Source organism: Vanessa tameamea, chromosome 16, assembly GCF_037043105.1.
Source record: "Vanessa tameamea isolate UH-Manoa-2023 chromosome 16, ilVanTame1 primary haplotype, whole genome shotgun sequence".
NCBI classification, from domain to species: domain Eukaryota; kingdom Metazoa; phylum Arthropoda; class Insecta; order Lepidoptera; family Nymphalidae; genus Vanessa; species Vanessa tameamea.
The window spans coordinates 8404744-8427632 of NC_087324.1; the positions used below are offsets into that span (position 1 = coordinate 8404744).

Below are 22889 nucleotides of genomic sequence, written 5' to 3' on the forward strand. Positions count from 1 at the left end.
ATATAGTTATATAAATATATAGTTTTAGATCGTCTCTTATCTAGCGGGTGGGTCACTAATTTCCTGACGAACATCCTTGTCCTTACTCTACTCAGGTAAGTCAAGTGTCTAGTCAGACCTACATAATTTTATGTGCGTCGTATAAAAATTAAATTATTAGAACTGTGTCTTTTAATTGCTCATAAAGTCTTAGTATTATCATAATAGGTATGTTGAAATAAAAATCGATTATGGTAGTTTATTTTATTATCTTAATTACAACGATTAAACATAAAATAACTCTTTAAATTATTAACATTAAGCTTGTTCTTTTAAAATTATCACATAACACCAAAATATTAGTCATTATCGAGACAAGTGGAATGGTTGAAAATTTATAACTATAATGAGACTTAACGAGTCGAGACCTACATCAGAAATGTTATAATGGATACATCTTTTAATGAGATGGCATAAGAAGGAATAGTTGCATCATTAACATAAAAATAATGACCATGTATAATATTTACCAATATTTCATCATAAAGATTAAGAATTATTTTTATTACAGTAAAGATATATCTACACTTTGCATATACATATAGTATAATAAAATATAATTAAAATAATTTAAAAAAAAAACAATTTTGTTCCATAAAATGTAAAACAAATCAATCACATGATGATAACGAAGTTATTGATGACTGATTTTCATTCATTTTCCCAAATAATTTCAAATTATAAATTTCATATTTTATATTATTTTCCAATTGATGTAAAATCATTAATTTAGAATTTTATAAACTTATGCCATCTTTGAAAATACACTATATATAGTTTTGTGCACAATAAAAGTAAAAAAAAGTCAATCGAATATTAATGAAATACATATTGAAATGGTACATGAGTCAGAAGCCATATATTTGAAAGCGTTCTACTTTGGTACAAATAGGCCTTACTTTAAGGTAACATGATGCTTGGTTACTCTACTACTGTGTATAGGACATGTAACGGACAAACAGGCGTCATAAGTAACTACAGAGGCGGGTACAATTTCACTAAAGTCAAGACTGGACTACTTGTAAAATAAAATTTATTATTAACGTAAATATGAGAACTCATCATATAACGATCGTTGATTTAAATATTTAAAAAATTATTGCACATTTAAAATTTTGCGCAAATAAAAAGTAATACCATACTATCATTATATATAAAATGATTAAATTTATGTATAATATATATATATCACATAAGCCATTAATTGTTTTTTATGTAATCGTTATAGCATATTTGACATATATAAAAAATAATGAAGGTCAAAGTTTAAGACATGGCAAGATCTTACTTAAATAGGTGAACGTGAGAGTTTCCCATAAAATATGTATTTTTTAAATAGTCAAACACACATATGCAACAATAATACAATATAATGGTATTCATAAATGCTCCCTCGTTCAAATTTATATATACATATTCATATAAAGAATATTTGATTGTATATATACCAGCATATGCAATAAATGCGACAAATTTACATCGCAGTCGTTATTTAAAATGCACTGAATTTGTTTAAGTGACGCTAAACATAATCTCAAATTTTTGAAACAAAATATTTACTTAAACTAAAGTAAACTTTAATAAATAATTGCTAACTTATTTATATTTTTAATGATTGTTTCCTATCATGATACATAAGATGTTCAGAGGTTATCTTTGCTTAATATATTTCATTATAAAAGCCAGGCACCATTCGGCAACTTTAAGTCGAGCTATTGTATAGAACCATATTATTATCACTATGAAATAATGTGAATTACTTTTAAAGATGCATAATTCGATGCGAAAAAACATTTAAACTTAATTTCGTGAAAGATGCGCTCACGCATGTCTAGCTTTCACTGCAATATTTATTTAAAAAGTGTCACTTTCCGTTATCCCTTCGAGACTTGCTTCGGATTGAGTTATATAATGTTTTAAATATAATTCTTAACAATAAATAACGTTTTCAAATGCTACGTTATTTAATTTCTTAATACTGGTGGGAAGTATTTTGTATGTAATGTCTATATTAAAGTAATTTAACACAACAAAGATGTAGTTGATTTTTAACCTCATTCATGAGAAAGAAACCAATCGTTTAAGATTGGTCAAATTAGGCAAGTTTAGAACATGCAACATGATTGGTTGAGACATGACTCCGACATTTGTACTCCAGACTTAATCTAGAATGATGTCAGATTGTTTTATTCAACTTTGATTTGTCGATTATATAATACTTTTGGTTACGAATTACGAACCACGTTCTCATCTATCTCATAAACAAATATTAGCAGTGAAGCAGCGAACCGTTTACGTCGATGTCGAAACAAATCAGAGCGCGAACATGGAGTCTTCGTCTTTCTTGATCTGCCTGTGTCGCGGGGTCGCTTGATTGTTTTGAGCTCTGTTCTCTCCGGCGTTGGGTAGATTTTCGGCTGCAGCGGCTCTCTCGGCGAGGAACTTGTCGAAGTCACTGCTGGTCACACTCTCTTGGGCTCCATTCGCTTCCGAGGCCGCCTGTGCATGGGAAGGTAAGTAACGTGTGAGTTTTTGTTATGTAATATTAAGTTTTCATTTATAGCGTGCCTAATATTTTTCATTTATGAAAAGCGTGCAACTAACCTAAATAACCCTATAGCTTCAAGTACCAATTATGGATTTTTGTTTGGAAGAAAATGAAAAGAAGCGTTTATATATTAAATTATAAAATATAAAATTTAAGTTTAATACAAAAGTGTTCTTAAAATACATAAATAAAAAAATAAATAAAAGTGATAATGTAAATAAATGCGAAACAAAAAATTAAATTAAAGACAAATCACCTTCTCCTGCGCTAACCAAGCCGATATCTCATCGAATTCTCTCTGATCCATTCCAGTCGGCTGTTGACAATCGACACCAAATAAATAAAAAATAAATACCACTACAGACCAATAGAAAGTAAATAAAAAGAAAATAAATCATTCTTATATATATACAAATAAATAAATGTTACTCATATACGGCGAGGCGAGAAAGTCGACAGTTAGATTAATAGAGATACAACAGATCCCATACGCCTAGTGTTAAAACTTTCGAACATAAAAGTGGTTTCTTTTTCTTGCGACAATGTGTCGTTTGTCTTGGAGTCATGGGGTCTGTGGTGGAGACCCCATTTGCGATTCGTAAAGGTGGTGCGAGGTGACGGAAAGTGACACAAGATAGTGGAAGGAAGTGTCAGTTAGCATAGAGTAGTTCGAGGTCGTGGTAAATGGTGGTAGGTGGTGCGAGGTGGTGAGAAGGTAGTAGGTGGTGGGCTGGGGGTAGGTGCTCGGGGTAGGTGGTGAGCAGGTGGTAGGTAGTGGGCACAGAGTGTACGCACGAGCGCGGCGGCGGGGCGCAGCTGCGCGGCGGCGGCGAGGCCGGCGCTGCGCTGCTCCTCCGCGTTGTCGGCGTAGCTGCTGCTCCTGCACACACACACACACACACACTTCAAAATATACTTCATTCAAGTTGGCTCCTACAAATGCCAATGTGAGTGAAATAAATAAAAATCAACTTAAAACTAACAAAAAGAGAAGTTTCAAAAGTACTGTAAAATTTAAAAGCGTAAAATTAACCAAAATTCAGCCGATAATTTGATAAAAATATTAAAAACATTGAAGGTAATTTTTTTGCTGCGAGTACCAGTAATTGGCAGACATATATTCCTTCGATTATGGCATCCATGGAGTTATTTCTTTCTTTTAAATTATGAATTTGGCTGTCGGTAAAAGAAACCAGCGGTATCCTCTTCAATAAACAACACAATGTTTTAAATGTAGGGTTACAAGTTACTAACCCAGTCTTTGCGGTCTCGTAGGTGACGTTCCGCGACTGCGCGAACATGTCGAACTCGTCCTTGGAACTGCTAGGAGACTTGTCGGGCTGCTCGTCTTTTACGGCTAAAAATTTAATTATAAGTACATTTATAGAGAACAATTATAACTATTCAAAAGTAGAAATGGACTCAATCGATGAAATTACTGTAAAGAACATAATATTCCTATCATATCAATCGCTCTAGTGTAGTCGTAAGTTTTATACGCCTAAGATCGTCGATAGGTAACATTAAAGAATTAAAAAAAAAAACTACTAAATTACGAATTTGACTGCGTGAATAAAAAAAATACTAATTTTATGATATAAATTTAATGTATAAACTATAGCATTAGAAAGGGAATAATGTAGCTTACTACCAGTATTTTTTTAATTGGATGTTCCGGAGATTGCCCCCCACATACAAACAAACAAATTTTATCTCATTTCCTTAAGATTCAGCTGTTTTGTCATAATTCAGAAACAAACATCCATCCAAACTTTCACATTTATAATATTAGCAAATTTGCATAACTTGTCTTATTGTATTTTCTTCCACGCATTAACTTGTTTAGTCAGAAGAACTTCGCTTCGCTTCAAAGTAACAAAGTTTAAATTCCTGCTGCACATATGGCGATTTCATTTAACAGATGCAGGTTTGCACGCCGTTTTTTTTTTTAGTATCCACGTAAGCCATCCAGTGGGCCGACTCAGCATTTGTATGTTGTTGAATATATTGTATATAGTGTCCTATCCTAGATATGACTATATTAGGTACTTACTTAGTTTAGCTACGTCGGGCATATCATCACTGAGATCAATGAGAGCGTCATCTTCGGTCTTTTCCGCTAAAATCAAGCAATAAAAAAATGCCATTATAATCAATAATAAATTATTACTGAACCTAATTTCATTAAATTTGATTCAGTAGTTTAGCTGTGAAATAGCAACAAACAGTCAGACAGAGTTACTTTATCAGAATCACCATTGCGCCCATGTTGGTGACCTTGGGTACTAAGATGTTATGTCCCTTATGCCTGTACGTTGGCTCACTCTTCAAATCGGAAGAGAACAAAACTACACTACTCATTTTCGAATTGATATTCAGTTTAAAAACAAATTTATTTTTAGTTAAGTGATCCGGTAAAATTTCTAAGGATAGTACATTTTAAAAAAAATAAAAATGGCGGCTAATCTGCTGCGTTAAACTGACACTATAGGTAGCATTCAAGGTAAAAAAAATTGCAAATAAAAATTTGCTTGAATTTATATTACATTACATAAGAGATACTTTGAGATCGGTTCATGTTTTATTATAATTTGTTATTAATTTCCTTGTCAATTATTAACGATACTGTCAGAATTACTTTTTGACGAGAAGTGCAAAGTTCTACATAGTCACGCAATGTGATTTCATGCATTTTATTACGTTGTAAATAAAATATTTTCAAGACTTTTTCGTAACTCGCCTTTATCTTTTTTTTTAAGGAAAAAAAAAAACGTTTTATACAAGTGTATTATATAAAGTAATTTTTTTTTCAACATTTTAATTTATTATATTTAATTTAAAAAAATCTTATCTGCCCGTACTTTACACAAGTTATTATGTATAGAGAGCCTTGCACCAATTATTTTTACAAGGCAATTAAATTTTCTATGATATAAATTTATCTAAATTTAATTATTGCTATTTATTTAATAATTTGTGGTAGAAGGAAATTAATTTGAGTTGCGTTGAATTCTGGTTCTCCATATTATACAGACTCGGTGTTATGTAAGAGCAGACACTTTATGTTAATTAAATCAAAACATATCTTTAATTTATAAATAATAATGTTCTTTAAATTATCACCAGCTTCGAAACGGTGTACAATATTTCAGCTCAATTATTTTAGATAAAACGGTTTCAAAAAGTGATTAAAAAATTTAATCGAGATAGTAATAGATGAAGATAAATAAAAGCTTCGTCACTCACGCGAGGTCGTACCGGGGACCCCCATAGCGGCACCCAGGATGGCGGATGGAGTCGCTCCACCGGTTGCGGCGATTCTGAACATAATTTCTAATATAGCTAAACATTTTAGAGCCAGCTAAGTTGAATGACAAAAAGGGAGTTCACAGAGTTAGGTCGACTATGGTAAATGAAGTACCCCCTTTTCAAAGTAGTAATTTCATAAATCGTATCGTTTTAGTTCTATAAGGTCACCGAGCAATGTTACCAAAATTGATACGAATTCGGACGTCGGTCCGACCGAGGTACCTGTTGTTGAGGAAGCGCGAGTGGCGCAGCAGCAGGTTGTGCAGGCGGTCGTTGGTGAGCAGCAGCTCGGCCGTGAGCGCGCTCTCGCCCGCCAGGCGCGCCACCAGCTCCGCCACGCGCGCCTGCATGGCGCGCAGCGTGTCCGCCAGCTCCTGCGCCGCAGCCCGTTAGGCCTCGGGGGCTCTCTCGTCGGATTGCCGCCCCACCGGTTTATGAGCGGGCCGGTGGGGAGCAAAGAGTGCAACTGTGATGCGCTCACACGTTTCTTTGTACTACGACCGACTTACACCCGATTGACTTTTTTGGCAATTACATAGTATTATAAATACGTATATTAGTTAGACTAATATATAATTGGTTATGAAGATACTCATATAAGTTTTTCATTATGAGTAGAGAAACATGATGAGCGTTCAACACACAAATATATACATAAGAAATATGTAATGTTACGTGTAAATCTGCAGTTTAGATATTATACTCTTTTTTAAATTTATTTACCGAATGTTCTCATTCTCTGATTACCTGTCCATGAAAACGCAGCTAGGCGAATCTATATGTCATATACTAACGTTGAGCAGCTCGATGTCGGTGTCGTGGTGCTGGTGGTAGGGCTGCGCGGTGAGCTCGGTGAGCATGTCGTTCATGACGGTCATGTTGCCCTCCACCACCGACAGGTCAGCGCGCAGCTTGCTCGTCTGGCTCTCGGATAGCGTCACCTGCTGCGAGGAGATTGATATGTTCATTATATATTTCATTAATTGCATGAGCTTTTTGTGTTCTTAATATGACCAGCATTTATTATTATGATTATATTTGTAGTTGTATGTTTCAAATAGCGACGTAAAGATGGCACAGCATACTAAATTACACATAAAAAAGAAAATGAACCACAATAAATTAGGTTCTCATAAATGATAAACTCTTTATTTACCTTTCCCCTTGCACTTCCTTTATTTATCGAGGAGTGCTTAATTCATGTAGCATGATCGAAGTAGGGATTGTTGTAAAATTAAATAAAAACAATAACAATATTTGCACTACTTACTGTGCCTGTAATTTGCTCCTGTGTGGGCCGACTGGGCGAATTTTGCGGGATGGCAGCGCGTTGAGGAGAACCAATGATGGGCTCACCTCCATCTGGCACACTCTGTTATTTTTAAAATTTACTGTGAATATATAATAAAAAAAAAAACAAAAACTACCAAACAAACTGAAATAGCAATTACCTATAAATGTCAAATTTAGTTTTATTTTTTAATTTATTACTCATGATATAATTTTGTTATAAATCTCATAGTGGCTTACAATCGTTTTTTTCTCTGACAATAATATATTTTATAAATTTGTTTTTTTTTTTAAAATCAGTAACCATCTTTTATAAAGTTCTTACTCTTTGTGGGGTAAATATAGGTGCCATAGCATCTAAATCTGTCATTGGAAACTCAACACCTTTGGTTCGCAGCTCATTGTATACTTGACCCACTCCCTGAAAACAAAGACAGTCATATTTAAAATATATAAATTCAACTCAAATGTCATATGCAATAAAAATATAGAACAATTTACATTTGACCTGTAGAGGTCAAAGACGAGGATGATAATCTCATTACTACAAAGGCTAAATTAATCACTATCAGATGTAATTTAATAAGCCCAGGGTTGCCTACTTCGAAGTGTTTTTTCTCCTAAAGAAAAAATCCTAATCATCAAAATTTCTCATAATAAAATGAAAAATCTCCAATAGATAAAATTTTCATTAATTTTCACTCATATTTTATGCTGTAAATGTTATAATATTGTTATATAACATTGTCAAAATCCTATTTAGAGCATAACTTTCACATACCAATGATGATAATATTTTATAAATATTCATTACATTACATAAGAAAATATTGGTTGCAAAAGCTAAAATATAATATGAATATTACATAAAAATGCAACAGTTACAACTTTATAGCTTGCAACATTAATATAACAAGTGCTTCATAATAATTATGTCCTTCTGACTAATTTCTGTCACTCAACAGAGCCAACTGTGCAGGAGATAATGTAGTGCTCAAGTGTGGGTGCAAACACAGATTCCCTCTCAATTCCCTCATTCTCATGATCCTATGAATAAATCCTAATAATAATTTAATAAACAATGTTAGTGTATTTTACCTGTAGTTCTGGCTGATTTTGGAAAGCATCAGCCCAGCATTGGATGAGGCTAAGAACTTTCTCTTGCACAACTGTTGGTGGATCATTTTTAGGCCCAATAAGTTTCACCTGTGCATTAAAATAATTGTAGGGCTGAAAGGCTTTGGATGGAGCAATTTTTAGAGCATTAGAAGTTAGCATGTTAATAATTAAATAGTTTGTTTAAGTTTGATTATAAAACAGGTTTAATTTCCATTCTCAAAACAAGTTCTTAAAAAAAAAACAAAATTTATCAACTTCTACCAATATAATTAAACATAAAAAACTTGAACAATCAGTGAAGCTATTAAATGTGCATTAGATAAGAATATGTTTTAAGCTGAGTCTCAATTATATTTTTATGTTAATTTATTTGAACAGAAACTGTAAAATATATATGTTGCATAAACATATATTAATGATTTGAGAGTCCTATTTATACCAATATGCTAATGTAAGAATAATCTAGTTTTAAAAGCAGTCTTGTGAATTAAATAACTCTAAAGATGGTGACATCATGCCCATATATATAAATGACATAAATTAATTTTTTTCAAATATTTGGCAAATACATTAAATTTAAATTTGAAATAAAATGAAGTACCTATCATAGAAATAAAAATAGGATACAACATAATGTAGATATACTATGTGAATGACATTTTGTCAGATAATAAATTTGATAGACTTAGACATTGTAAATATTATTAATAAGGAATTAGTGACTGTTTGTTTTCTTATTTAGATAATAAAGTAATAAAACAATAAAATTAATGAACATACAAAATAATTAAAAGAAATAAATAAAAAAATCTTTTGATAATTTCCTAAATTTAATCTTTAAAAATACCAAAACAGAGATTACCTATAAATAAAAACCAGAACAAAAGCCTTTCAATATTTCATATTACAAGGTCAAATTATTAACCAAATGAACACTATTCAGTTGACATTTCATTAAATTTTCTTTATCATGATTAAGTTGATACGAAAAGATACAAATATCTGAAATGGTGTATTGATCTTTGTATAATTATTTACAAAAAAAAATAATTGAATGAACTCACCAGTTCAGTAATGAACTCCTTGTTGCAAACTAATACATGGAAGCTCTTTCCACAATTCTTAACGCAAGTTTCGAGCACTGTTAGAGTGTACATAACTATGGTGTAGTTTTTTCCAGCACTCTGAGTCAATCTCTTTCGAATAGCTTTGATGGCATCTTTAGGTCCATCTGTACTACTATTAATAATATCACATATTTCCATGTTAAGAGCCCAATTTTCCGACGGCAACGATCCATCTGTAGCTTGTTCTGGAACATTTTATACACATAGAACATAACAAATGTCATATTTTCAACATGTAATTTGAAGCCGTTACTTAAATATGAAACGAGACATTTAGGACTAGGGTATTGGCACAAACACATAAACAACTCTTTGATGACAAAGAGAAAATTTTACTTCTTAGTGCGCAACAAAACGAAAGGAAACTTAAGTCACGGGTTTTTAAAATACCGCATAAAGACTAGCAATTCCTGGTTGTTATTTAATTTCGTTTACCTATTTTCTGGCCAACAGGCGAAGCAAAAGGATTCCCTACTCCGAAAAACGACATTTTTGTAAAGTAATCCTATTATAAATAAATAATTTCACCGATTTCACTTGTCACCCAGATAGACGTAAAAATACCTAGTCGCAGTCTGTGAAAAAGTTTGTACTGTCAAATGTCACAACGATGCTCAGATTCACGCAGCGCATTTACAAATTACACACCTATTGCGCAATTATTTTATTGAGTTTATTGCGTAATATAATTAAGAGTTAAATGTAAAGAGTAAAGAATTTTAAATTTTTACTTTTACACCGTTTTAGTATTGAATTAGAATATACATTATATATCTGATACTTTAAACGATTGAAATAGGTACATAATGTACCTATGTCGTATCGTTTTAAGTTTCATTTAATAATTACACTATTGTATATCAATAATGGCCCTTGTACTGATAGATATAAGTAACTTATAAAAAAAAAAAACTTTAGCAAGTTGTCTTAGTAACAATAATAAACAAATAAAATTACGTTCGTAAACTGCTATATAATTAATATCGCTGCTCTACTATTTAAAACATATAATCCACTTTAATATTAAAAATGTCAGAAAAGAAATCTCTAAACAGTCTCATAATACATCCTGATATTGAACCTGGTGTTATAGACAATGCTATGCTAACACGATGTATTTTAGAATATGGTAAGCATATTTTGAGTCCTTTAAATTATATTCGACTTATAAAACAATTATTAGCAAAACAGTTATATTACAAATTAGTTCCGGCGCTGATATTTATTTAGCAACGTTTTAAAATAGTTTTTGAATTTTTTCTTGTCCATCAGGACCTAAAGAAGAAGCTGGACGGTTGTTCGCAGAAGAAGGTGTCCATTTAGACGAAGCACAAATAGTTCGACTTGAGTTCCAAAATATTTTAAGAATTGATCATCTTTGGATGCTTAAATCCTTAAGAAAGCTAACTTTAGCGCACAATTTGATTGAAAAAATCGAAAATCTTGAACTATTGGTTGGCTTAAACGAATTAGATTTATCTTTTAATAAGATTGAAAAAATCGAAAATTTAGATGAATTGGTTAATCTAGAAATACTAACATTGTTTCATAATAAGATAAGGAAACTCGAGAATATGGATACACTAGAAAATTTACTGGTGTTTAGTATAGGGGATAATTTAATTGAAGACTATAAGGAGGTATTAATCTTTCTATATATCTATATAAAAGCGAAATACCACTCACTGATTAATCACGAAATCTTAGAAACTATAACACCTAGACTTGAAATTTGGCAGGTAGGTTCGTCATAGGATGTAGACATCCGCATTCTATGAAACTCTATCCCTAAGGGGGTAAAACGAGCTTGAAAATTTGTGTTTTATAAATTTCGCGCGGGTAAAATCGCAGGTTCAGCTAGTTATATTATATGTGTGTGCACAATATGTCATTAGTCTCTGCTTATTATTTGATCACTGTAATACTAATTAAAGACATTGAGATGATCCCATAGACTATTACTATAATATTCATAATCATAACTAGTTAGACATATTCTTAACACAAAAACAAACAACAAATAAAGTCTCATCGATTTTATTAAATGTTATTACAATAAATCGTTAATATTAAAATTTCCCAACACTTGTTCTTTTAAATTATGTTAGCAAATGATTGATTCATGAATTTTTGTCAGATGTCTTACATGAGGAGGTTTCGTAAATTACGCTCTGTGAGTTTTAAGGGCAATCCTTGTTGTGACGACCCTATGACTAACCAATTTCTGAAATCCGCTCTCACTCGTGTAACCTATTTGGACTATAAGCTTATCGCCGAAGAAGAAAGGGAGAGCGGGAGAGCGTTGTTCCGGTAATATTAATAACAGTAAACGTTACATTTATTATAATATTATGTTGATTTTGAATAATGCAAGGCACGTGTAAGATTTTTTGCTATTTGTAATTATATGCTAGATAGCAAGCTCGAGGTCGTCGTGATTGCTCATCGTTAGTTTTGATTTTTACTTGGTGGTTGGGCTTTGTGCAAGCTCGTCTGGGTAAGTACCACGCACTCATCAAATATTCTACCGCTATACAACAGTACTCCGTATTGTTGTGCTCAGGTTTTTAGGGTGAGTGAGCCAGTGTAACTATAGACACAAGGGTCATAACATCTTGGTGGCGCTTTGGCGATTTAAGGAATCGTTAATATTTCTTACAGCGCCATTGTCTATGGGCGGCGGTTACCACTTACCATCAGGTGACCCATATGCTCGTCCGCAAACTAACATATTCTAATTTAAAGTTGCGCACATTGAATTTACCTTTCGAACTGAAGGCAACATTCAATTTATCTTAAATAATATGCCATTACTTATTTCCTTTTCACACGCGTTATAACTCACTCTTTTCTCTTTCACTCTTAAAAACAATAGAAAATGTGGAACTAATATTAATAAAATAAATACTCAGAGGCCATTTGCGTAAATTGGACGACGCTGACGAAAAAGCAGAAAAAGAGAGATTAGCAAAAGAAGACTATGAAGCAAAAGTAAAATTTTATGCTCTATCCTTTGTGGAATATTTAAGTGGTCCCGAATTACTGGATTCAATGTTCGAGAAAGACCCAGATGGATCGTTGCTACTTAAAGTTGGTGGCGAATTGTTGGGATTCTATGAACAGTACCTACTTTTTACTTACAATACTTTATAAATAAAAACGTATAAAATGAAACGATGGTAAAATTGTTTTAACTATTTATATATATATTATTCTTACATAATCTAATTTAAAAACATTATCGTTAAAAAAGAAAATAATATTATTTTTTTATCACTTACGTAAAACTCAAAACTAAATTTTATTATTTACAAGGACTTTGTAATAACATATTTTTATGTTCATTAGATACAAAGAACAATATGAAGAAACAATGGCTGGTCTGGTTCAATTTGCACAAGAGGCATATAACTCAAGGCAGAATGAAATTAAGCTCTTCAAAGATCTAGTAGATAACGCTTTAGAAGATAGCGTTGTCAAGAGTAAAATGTAAGTACACAATAAAAACACAGCAATATATCAAATTAATTAAAAGTAGTAAAATAGTCTATGCCCATACGTCATTGTCTTTGAATATTTTATTTTTTTTAAATGAAATAGGTAGGCAGACCGGTAAAAGGGGCAATCGATGTTAACTGGTGTTAAATATCAACCATCCCTTACTTTGCCAATGTGCCACCAACCTTAGGAACTATGATGTTATTGTTATGTTATTTCCCTTGTGCTTGTAGTTGTATACTGGCTCACTAACCCTCCAAACCGGAACACAATCAAACCTGGCGGCATCATATTTTATGCCGAATAACTATGTCATCATAATTTTATTTTAGATTTACGTATTTCATGCGATTTACTAAAAACTCAGCTATATTATAGACTACTAACATGAGTATCAGAGATTATTCAAGCCAATGATATCACGTAAATTCGATGTAAAATGTTGATTAGTAGGTGTCCTCTTGTGGTTGGAAAAGACTATACGTTTATAATTAATAAACAATTAAATAGTAACATTACCGTCTTTACCATAGGGCACATGGGGCACGTGCCCAGGGCCCCCATCCTAAGAGGGCCCCGAAGAACCAACAATTTACCAAATTAAACCAAAATATATCTAGTAAAAGGGCCCCAAATTCATGGGTGCCCAAAGGCCCCAGTATAGCTTGAGACGGCTCTGAATAGTACAACTAACTTAGTAGAGATAATAATTCAACTATCTAGGTATATCTATTATTATTTGCAGTTTTAATTTTATTTAAAATAAACGCTTTAGGGTCGTGGCAGGATTTGAGGAAAAGAAAAAGTCGTTGATCGACCAAATGAACGAGTTAATAGGCAGGTTCACCAGTAAGAAGGCTACCATAGAGCAATTGGAGCCTAATATTATAGACGCCGGGGAAGCCTTCAATGACATTATCTATGATTTATGGAAAAAATTGATGACTATTGAGATGCAACTCTATGAGCAATGCGAGGTAACCTACACAAGTTCTACGACCATGGACGATAACCGACCACGGACTAAAATATTGTAGACTGTGTTGTATGACTCATCTGAAAATTAAAACAATACTATATCCCAGTACGCTTTCAATTTAATCGTTACATTACGAAACTGTTAAATTGTTCTTCGACATCCTTGTTAAATTATTACGTTAAGTTACAAGTTTCAGGATGTTGATTCCGGCAGAACCTGTAAAAAAACTCAGTTATTATTTTGAACTCATTATAGCAGTGAATAGGTTGAATTAATTTAATAACTGAGGTTTCCTTTAGAAATTTGAACATGGTTTAAGGAATACAGGACTATATTTTTTAATTTACTTACATTTTGTAATGAAAAATTAAAAAGGACCTACAATTGGTCGTTGCAGAATAACTATATTACATGAAAAAGGTGGTTTTTATTCCGCTAGTATTAATATTCTGAATAATGTTGCTGAGAAGAAAATATATAGCTTAGAAATAAGAGTGATGTCTTTTATCGTAATGATTGAGGTTTTCTTTTTTATTGGTGTGGTTATACCTTGGTGGCTATTCAAAACAATTAAACTTTCAATTTTATCATATCATATACTAGGAATCACGAGTACAATTCGCAGTGAATATGACTGAGATGATAACAAAGTTGCTCGAAGTGTCGCGGAATGCGTTCGGAGCCTGGCGGGAGCACGAGGGCATGTGGTCCATGCGCCAATTCGAAGCGCTCTCCAAGCTGCTCGGCAACAAGATAATGCTCGGAGACGCCCCGCCAGAATTGTTTGAGGTATTAACTTTTGTTATTATTTTTAAGCATTTTCATTAAAACTATTGACTAATTCAATGACTAATTTATACATTTTACAAAATTTTATACACTAGGTAATGATGGATAGGGATCAAATGATGAATCTAATTGCGCAATCGTCCGACAATCACATGCGGTTCATCGATGCGCGAGAGGATCTTCTTATGACTCGCGCCAACAACTGGAGGGATGAACTCATTCAAGGCGCTAACGAGTAAGTAACCAATCAAATATTTTTACAATAATTACGTATTAGTAGTTCAAAATAATGACTCAGTTTCGCTGACAGAGCAAAACGATGTTGCAGTGCAGCTGTGTGCGTGAACATAGTGCACTCGCTTTTCCTTTACGTTATAATCTGATGGAATCCTTTACAATTTACTAGCGAACCGCCTTGGCTTTGCACAGGTTCAGGTGCAATTTATCAATAAAGAAAATGATAATAATTAATTATTTATACCCTATAGCAGGGATGTTATGGAGCTCCGTAACTGTAACCGAAACCGATATCCGAAATACAAAAAAAAAAACTATCCGTAACCATAACCAATGTAGGTGAATTATTATTGTGTATATAATTAGTTTATTAATTTATGATATTTATTTATTACACTATACAATTACACAAATACGATATAATATTCTACTTAACATTTATTTATTATTTACGTAACAATATAATATACATACACAATACACACCGACATTACACTTCATATATTTATTTTCATAGCAATATTAACACAAAATATTAATACACAAGCATACTCGGGCGAAACCCGTAGTATGCGGCGGATCGGCCGAGCGACATTTTTGTTCCGCGTCTACCCGCCACTGCGTAATATCGTAAGTCGCCAGAGTGCATAGCTGATTAGTTAGTCGATCTCTCACGCTCGATGCGATTCGTTTACTAGCCTTTAATATGAAATTATTTTCGTATATAGTTTTAGTGATTTATGTGTTATCGATTCTATCAGAACTGTTGCTTTCTTCTTCCGTACTCTCTCTTACCTTCTGACTTTTTCTTTCTGTCTTCATTGTGTGCGTATTATACGAGTTACTATCAAGTTGTGGACATTGTTATTTCTTCCCGCTTAACACGCTACGCACACACCTATACCAAAAACCGATAAAAAAAATATATTATAATTTATTTCTTATACAGTGCTATACTTACTGAGAGTAGCTAATTTTATTTTTAAGTTAATTGATTTTTTTTTGTCATTAAGTATACGTAATACTATATAATAGCCTAGAAATAAAGTAAAATTGATATTTTGTAAATTATAATCCGTAACTGGAAGTATCCGAAACATACGGATAATCCGAAGTAATTTCGTATCCGTAACCGTATCTGAAACCGGGTAAATATAATTCACATATCCGTTTCCAAAATTACATATCCATAACATATATACCTATAGTACTCAGGACTAATGTAGCTTAGCCAGTGTTTTTTTTTGCATCGTGGCATTAGTTCTAGAGATTATTCTACTATATACTAACAAACAAATTGTACCTGTTTATAATATTGGTATAGATAATCTGAGAGATTCAGTAACATTAGCTTAACCCGCTCTTCGAGGCAAGGGATGGGTCCCTTGAGGAGCACGTGGAAAGCCTTGACGAATTAACTTTTTTCTTATAAAGATATCATCCCGTACTATTTTTTAATTAATGACATATAGACATTTACCAAACTATATATTTGCTAACGCATCTTATGACGACCATCAATTTTAAGCGTAAAAGTCGAATCCTTTTTTCCAAGCAGTTCCCAAATAAATGGGACAAATGCTCGGCTCCCAAATAAATGAGTTCAGAGCAAGCAAATGACGACGACGGTGACGATGTGACTCAAATAACGACATTGATGTAAAGTCAAGATAAAACCCCAATTTTTCTTTATTATCTACGGAGTACTTTATTTTCAGCAATGAAATAAAGCGAAATAGAGACAGAATTCTAGAAATATATTACTACATCGATAACCAGCGTGAAGAATGGACAGACATGCAGATGAATATGACTGAAACCGTCGATCCGGAAACAGCGGCACTTTTGGGAGATGATTTTTAACCATTAAAATATTTTTTGGGATGTTTTTCATTAACTTTTATTAATAATCCGATAAGAATACAAAAATAATGTAAGTATCAAACATTTTTGTATAAGTTGTATACATATCTTAACACAATTCAATTAATTTTTATATCTATAATACAATAATTCTGATTATATACATTATATATATGTATTTTTTAAATTTATTTAGGCAGTTTTTAATATTGGCTTGCGATTGGTAATACTTACCCACAGACACAGGCACGGCAAACAGTAAAACCATTTTTGACACCATCAGTGTTGTTATAATGTCTTGTACTTGTAATTACACTCAACAAAGGGATAACAATAATCTACTTATACTGGAGCTTACTTAAACAGATATTCAAACATATATTTGCACAATAGTCTATAATTTCCTTATAACCTATATTGATTCTTTTACGTTATTTTATTTGCACTTAATTGACATTGATTAGGCTTTCTTTTTCAAAGACTGAATGTACATATCAAGGCTTTGTTGAACTTTCGGGTTTTTAACATAAGCTAAAAATTCTTCAGAGTCAGCCTTTCGATTATCTTGAAGATTTTTTATAGGAGCTTGACGTATTTTTTGTTTCGTTATAGATCTGGCTAATGGGGGGATTCTTTCAAACTTCTTAATGAAACTCTTGCATTTGGTGATCGCATCTGCTTTATCTGCTGCACTTTCATCTATGAGACGAATCTGAAATATAATTATTAATATGCTTATTCACATGTTAAGAACTTACTGATATCCAACTTGGGTATGAATATTAGATTTTAGAATGAAACAAATTATTAAATAATTCTTATATGAATGAAATCTTTATATATTGTTTCGGTATGATGATTTTTTTGGCATTATTACATTTAGATATGCTTTAGATTGCAATACTTTAATAAATTTTTAGTTAAGATAACTTATTCTGATAATAACTAATGATAGATTAGATTATTTTTCTTTAAATTATTTATTCATATTATTTGTAGAAAAAAACTAGAAGAACATGAATTGCAAAGCAAATTATGAATCAAAATATAATTAAATTATGGCATAGTTTCTTCTTGCTTATGAAAGAATAGGTAATCTTATTTTATTATTAATTTAATGTTGACCATACCTTTAAAGCTTCATCAACTGTGAACATCCGAGCAGTGGTGAGAGCATACTCTGCCTCACGCATAGGAATGGTGTGGCACATAGTGTCCATGAACCATGTTGGTGCTACTATACCTAAGGCAGTTTCATTAAGTCCAATGGTGAATTTACCTTGTACCATTACTCGGTATTCACATGACATAGCTAGCAAACATCCACCAGCTGGAGCATGGCCCTTAAATAATAATTTTAAATATATGAAAAAAATTATAGTCCATTTCTTCATTTAAAGTATGATTTGTATTTGGTACTAGAAGGCATTATAAAGGTTTTCTATTAAGAGGACAGTCCTTGCGGAACGCCTAAATAGCGCTTACTATTTTCAAAATATCTTAAAACTGGAGCATTGATTATGGATGAAAAAAAAACATTCAGTATCTTAATAGATAGCTCTCAAGTTTCACCGCATGATATTTATAAAATTTGTATCAATAACTCAGTAAATTCATCGTCAACATCATTCCAAACACTGAAATCTACCTTTTCTATTAGCATTTTTTAAGCTATTTAGCTGCCAGTTTATACATGTATTTTTGGTTAAATGGGGACACAAAAGTGTAAATAATAAGTTCACCGTGTTAAATTTCTATTATATCACACAATATTATAGTAATTTTTATTTAAATATTGCTTACTTTTTGGCATTCGTCGTCCATACTTTTTAGTATGGAGAAAATAATTTGACGGTTTTGACTTATTATTCGACATCCCTGTCAATAAATTTTCAGTCCCTCCCCAGATCTCAAGGTGGGAGCACCTCAGTTTTTATTTCGAGCCGAGTCTTATAATTTCGCGAATCGTCTACGCACACATAGACAAGTTAGCATAAGGGTGGGGCGCGAGTGTCGTGGGATGCAATTGTTAATTTTTACTTTTCAAGATTTATCGACAATTAGTCAAGTCACATATTGTTAAGTTAGTTCTTTGATAAATAAATATTTTTGTAATAATTAATATAACGATTTTAATTGGCTTTTTAATTACCCTGTATGAATTTACCCCATGGCGTACGAATTTACCGTATTTACTGTACGAACGTACCCCTACCATACCAATACGTGGGGTACATTCGTACAATTATTTTATGTAGAAAAAAACCTATAACCCTTTAACCTTTTGTCATAATAGTTTTGGACTTTTTTGTAACAAACTATAATATATTTGTTACACTTAAGCATCGTAAAAAAATAAAATCTGAAAAGTGTACGAAGGGTAACCATTTTCCCCTAATGTCGAATTAAAAGTACAAAATTGTAAGGATGAACATAGTGAATACCTGAATGTACCTGAATGTAATGTAATTTTTGCACTATCCTGCTTATTTTTTTCTCTTATACGAAATTTAAAACAAACGCCAACTCATACCCATAACTCATGTCGTTTAGTTCGTCTGCTTAATTCCTAATTATTTAAATGCTTAATTAAAATAGTGCATAGTGCTAAGCAAAAACGGTTGATATACATTCCATTTTGTACTGATGTTATACTTAGTTAGTACCTTTCATGACCAGATACCGTCAACGGGCCGCCCCCCTGATTTTTGTGTAATATAAAATAATTTTAATTGACTTGTTTAACCAAGAAGATTTATGTCTTTAGTTTTTAGTTAATTATAAAAAAAAACTGATTAATATTTACCTCCATTATTTTTATTTATAAAATTTAAGTAAGTGATTATTTAATGTGTCTTAACGCCCTAATTCGTTATACCTACCAACCTTAAAATATCCAGAAAATAATAATTTAGTTAGAGGAGAGCAGTAGAATCAATAAAAATCATAATGTATATGAGGCATCTTAATGCACTCTGACCGCACCCTATGCTAACAAATAATTTATAATTATGTTTGCGAGTGACAACCTTATAGCTAATACATTACTCGTAATTAAATGTATTTTTATAAATCGTACGTTATGAACGCGCAATGAAAATTTAATTTATTCGTTGCACCAAAAACAAGCAACTAATTGTCTCCGAGGATGCGTACGATACACTGCACAATGCAACTGTATTATTGGAAGGTACCTATGTGTGTGTTCTAAAATAAATTCCCACGCTTACAAACTACGCTCTTAATGTGAAAATGAGATCCTTATTTGACCAATTCTGATACTTGGGCTTTACAAGGCTGTCTCGATAGGTAGCACCTACTCATCATATTTGATTTTTAACATATACTACATACATTTCATTGCTGTATTAGAGTTTACCTGGTGGTTTATTACAACACACAGACCATATCAATTTCAGATCAACAGGTATAAAATATTTTTATATTATAGGGTTAGTGTTATATTGGAACTGTAACTGTATATTACAGTGCCAATCTTAAGAGTGAGATGATCATTTATAAATTATTCCATTGTGACCACTTCCTTTTCCTTCCACATATCTCATATAAATTAAATACAAAACACAGGTACATATAATTTTACCCTAAAACATTTACTTGTTGTGGCTATTCAATAAATCACTCAAAATTATTAACCAAGCTTGAAATAAACTTAAAATAAACAGCATATGGTTTTCCACATGGCAGACATTAAATATAATCTATATGATATTTTTTAATAGTGATACTTACATTGATGGCTGCTGCCGTTACAAAGTTTGAACCGAATAATTTAAACCAAACATCCTGTAATGTTGTCCAAAATTCTTCAGCTCTTTTAAAATCTGGCTTATACATTTCCATTATGTCTAATCCTGCTGAAAAGACTGTTGGTGATGACTGAAATATAATATATATAATAAGAAATTTTTAAAATAGTTATAAGCTGTATTGAAATTATAAGGAAATACTTACTGATGTTAGTATTAATCCTCTGCTTTTATTTTTTGCTACTTCATCGAGAGATTTGCTTAATTCTCTAAGCAAATCGAGGTTCAGACTGTTGACCGGTGGTCTTTGCATTGTCATTATTGATACTCCATCATTGTCAACTGTTAAATCAACTAAGGGGCCTTGACTGGCCATGGTTCGGATATTAGGAGCCAGACGTTTAGCATTATTTACAACTTTGCGTAAAAACATTTTATCTAAAATACATATTATTCAAAAATAATTTATATGATAGTCAGCATTAAGAAAAATATCTATATTTTTTAACAGAACCAAATAAACTCGAATCATGATAAATTTGTTTTGCGCAGGATTATATTAAATAAATGGGACCCAACAAATTACAAGTTAAGCCATTGATTCAGTAAGAACAATTCATTAATTATTGGCTTTCTGCGACATCATTTAAATAATGAACTGTTTATAATCATTTTGATTTGTAAGAAAAAATGTGGTTATTGGCCATTAATTATAATTAATTCATTAAATTACAAATGTTTAACGATTGTAAATAATTAAGAATTTATAATTAATATGACACAAAAATATTAATTATCTAAATTTTACCTTTAATATGTACACTTTCGATATTAATCACAAATAATAAAGTTATGAAGAGTTTCGAATTTAAATATTTTTGAACTTTAAACTACTCCTCATTCAATTATTATTAAAATTGGACTTTGACACGAGTTGGCATTTATTGTTAAGCCTGTTGTACATGTTGGGCCAGCGTGCTGGGCCAGTACATTGGATGAATATTTACAACTTGTGTGATTTTTGTAGTTGGCGACAAGTTAGATAAGATACATTTCAAAAGTATAATATATAGATTAAACAAAAATCATATTTTTTTTCGTACAGGAATGAGCATTGAGCAAGAAGAGGCGTTCTTGTATAACCTATTATAATGGAAGTAGAGAAAAAAATTAAAAAAAAACCTTAGATTTACGCATTTCAGCTATATTGTGCACAAAAATGAGTTTATGATCAATATATCTTTATTTATAATAAAACACTATTACATTTAACTACTTATTTTCACTTTAATTTTACTTCCAACATTCCGATAATAGTTTTGTCGACATTCAAAATCCATCAATGGATTAATCAGTTAATATCATAGATTAATCGAGCTCTCAACCAATGATATCGCATCAATTTTCTGTATTTTGTTTATTTGACTTTTCTCCTGTTTGTTGAAATAGAGTATAATGGATCTGCTTGCATAGGGCAACATTAAAAAAATATATTATCTCACCTTGCTGTAACTTGTAAATTAATTATGGTTAATAGATAGTTAAATATTTTCAAACTATACAAAGACTTTGCTAATACCAAAAGCTCCTATAAATTGTAACTGTTCTGAAAATTTAATTTGTTTTCTTTGCTTGATATTTATAATATTGATAAAATAAACAAAAACTGTAGTCTGAACTATGAAGTCTATCTATCCCTGGTCCAAGAGTGTTTTTTTGATGCGTTCTTAGCTTTGACAGTCTTTCTAGACATGTGAATAATCTAAACCACATACACCATGGATATGTATATATATAGATACTAATAAATAATTAATGTATACACCATCAGTTGTATTATTACTACGGATAAATTCAATTTTTCTTGGTCAAACTTTTATCTTTTTGGTGAGTAATGTTGGTTTTAGACATTACAAGAGGATTTGTTAGGGTGTGTATACCGGAACACTGTACAAATTAATTAAACAAGACCAAAAACTTTTATGATAACAATACATAGGGATAAAAGCCAGAATCTATCGCTAAAGATAGATACAATTTTGTGTTTTAGTTCCTACTTCTACTTAATTAGTTTGAAGGGTGAGTGAGCCAGTGTTACTATGGGCACAATAAACAGAACATCTTGGTTTCCAAGGTTGGTGATTCATTGGTGATGTAAGGAATGGTTAAAATTGCTACGGCGCCAATGTCTATGAGTAGTGGTGACCAACTAACGTAAGGTAACTCAACTCAAGGTGCATCAGTTATACAGTTATAGCTAATTATGAGATAAAATGTAGGTTTATCACATAACTTCTCCTTGTAATACTCGTACCTTTAAA

General features: G+C 31.8%; 4 protein-coding genes across 6 annotated transcripts in view; 2 read left to right on the forward strand and 2 right to left on the reverse strand.

The window, feature by feature from the left end:
• Pdi (Protein disulfide isomerase) overlaps positions 1-22889 on the forward strand; it is a 340404-nt gene that overhangs the window by 13786 nt on the left and 303729 nt on the right. The gene's annotated exons all lie outside the window — the stretch shown is intronic.
• Positions 229-10018, reverse strand: LOC113403051 (target of Myb1 membrane trafficking protein). Of its 2 annotated transcripts, XM_026643476.2 has the most exons (13): positions 9868-10018; positions 9370-9617; positions 8285-8392; positions 7512-7607; positions 7167-7268; positions 6691-6840; positions 6119-6270; positions 5834-5907; positions 4641-4706; positions 3842-3944; positions 3383-3467; positions 2844-2903; positions 229-2538 (listed from the first exon to the last, which is right to left on the reverse strand). In XM_026643476.2, exons 1-13 carry the CDS (start codon positions 9920-9922, stop codon positions 2353-2355), a joined length of 1485 nt encoding a protein of 494 aa, XP_026499261.2. In that variant the 5' UTR covers positions 9923-10018; the 3' UTR covers positions 229-2352. The 2 variants fall into 2 exon arrangements, with proteins under 2 accessions (XP_026499261.2, XP_064073318.1); XM_064217248.1 differs by lacking the exon at positions 2844-2903.
• On the reverse strand, positions 8656-21499 carry LOC113402927 (enoyl-CoA delta isomerase 1, mitochondrial-like). 2 transcript variants are annotated; one of them, XM_064217251.1, is made up of 5 exons: positions 20774-21036; positions 20552-20698; positions 17929-18141; positions 17234-17510; positions 8656-8670 (listed from the first exon to the last, which is right to left on the reverse strand). In XM_064217251.1, the coding sequence occupies exons 1-4, from the start codon at positions 20999-21001 to the stop codon at positions 17259-17261; spliced, it is 840 nt and encodes a 279-aa protein (XP_064073321.1). In that variant the 5' UTR covers positions 21002-21036; the 3' UTR covers positions 8656-8670; positions 17234-17258. The 2 variants fall into 2 exon arrangements, with proteins under 2 accessions (XP_064073321.1, XP_026499076.2); XM_026643291.2 differs by lacking the exon at positions 8656-8670 and adding an exon at positions 21377-21499 and having other exon boundaries at positions 16810-17510; positions 20774-21006.
• On the forward strand, positions 10462-16823 carry LOC113402929 (dynein regulatory complex subunit 3-like). The gene is made up of 9 exons (XM_026643292.2): positions 10462-10561; positions 10705-11072; positions 11570-11742; positions 12345-12554; positions 12781-12921; positions 13706-13907; positions 14513-14698; positions 14794-14933; positions 16654-16823. Exons 1-9 carry the CDS (start codon positions 10462-10464, stop codon positions 16796-16798), a joined length of 1665 nt encoding a protein of 554 aa, XP_026499077.1. The 3' UTR covers positions 16799-16823.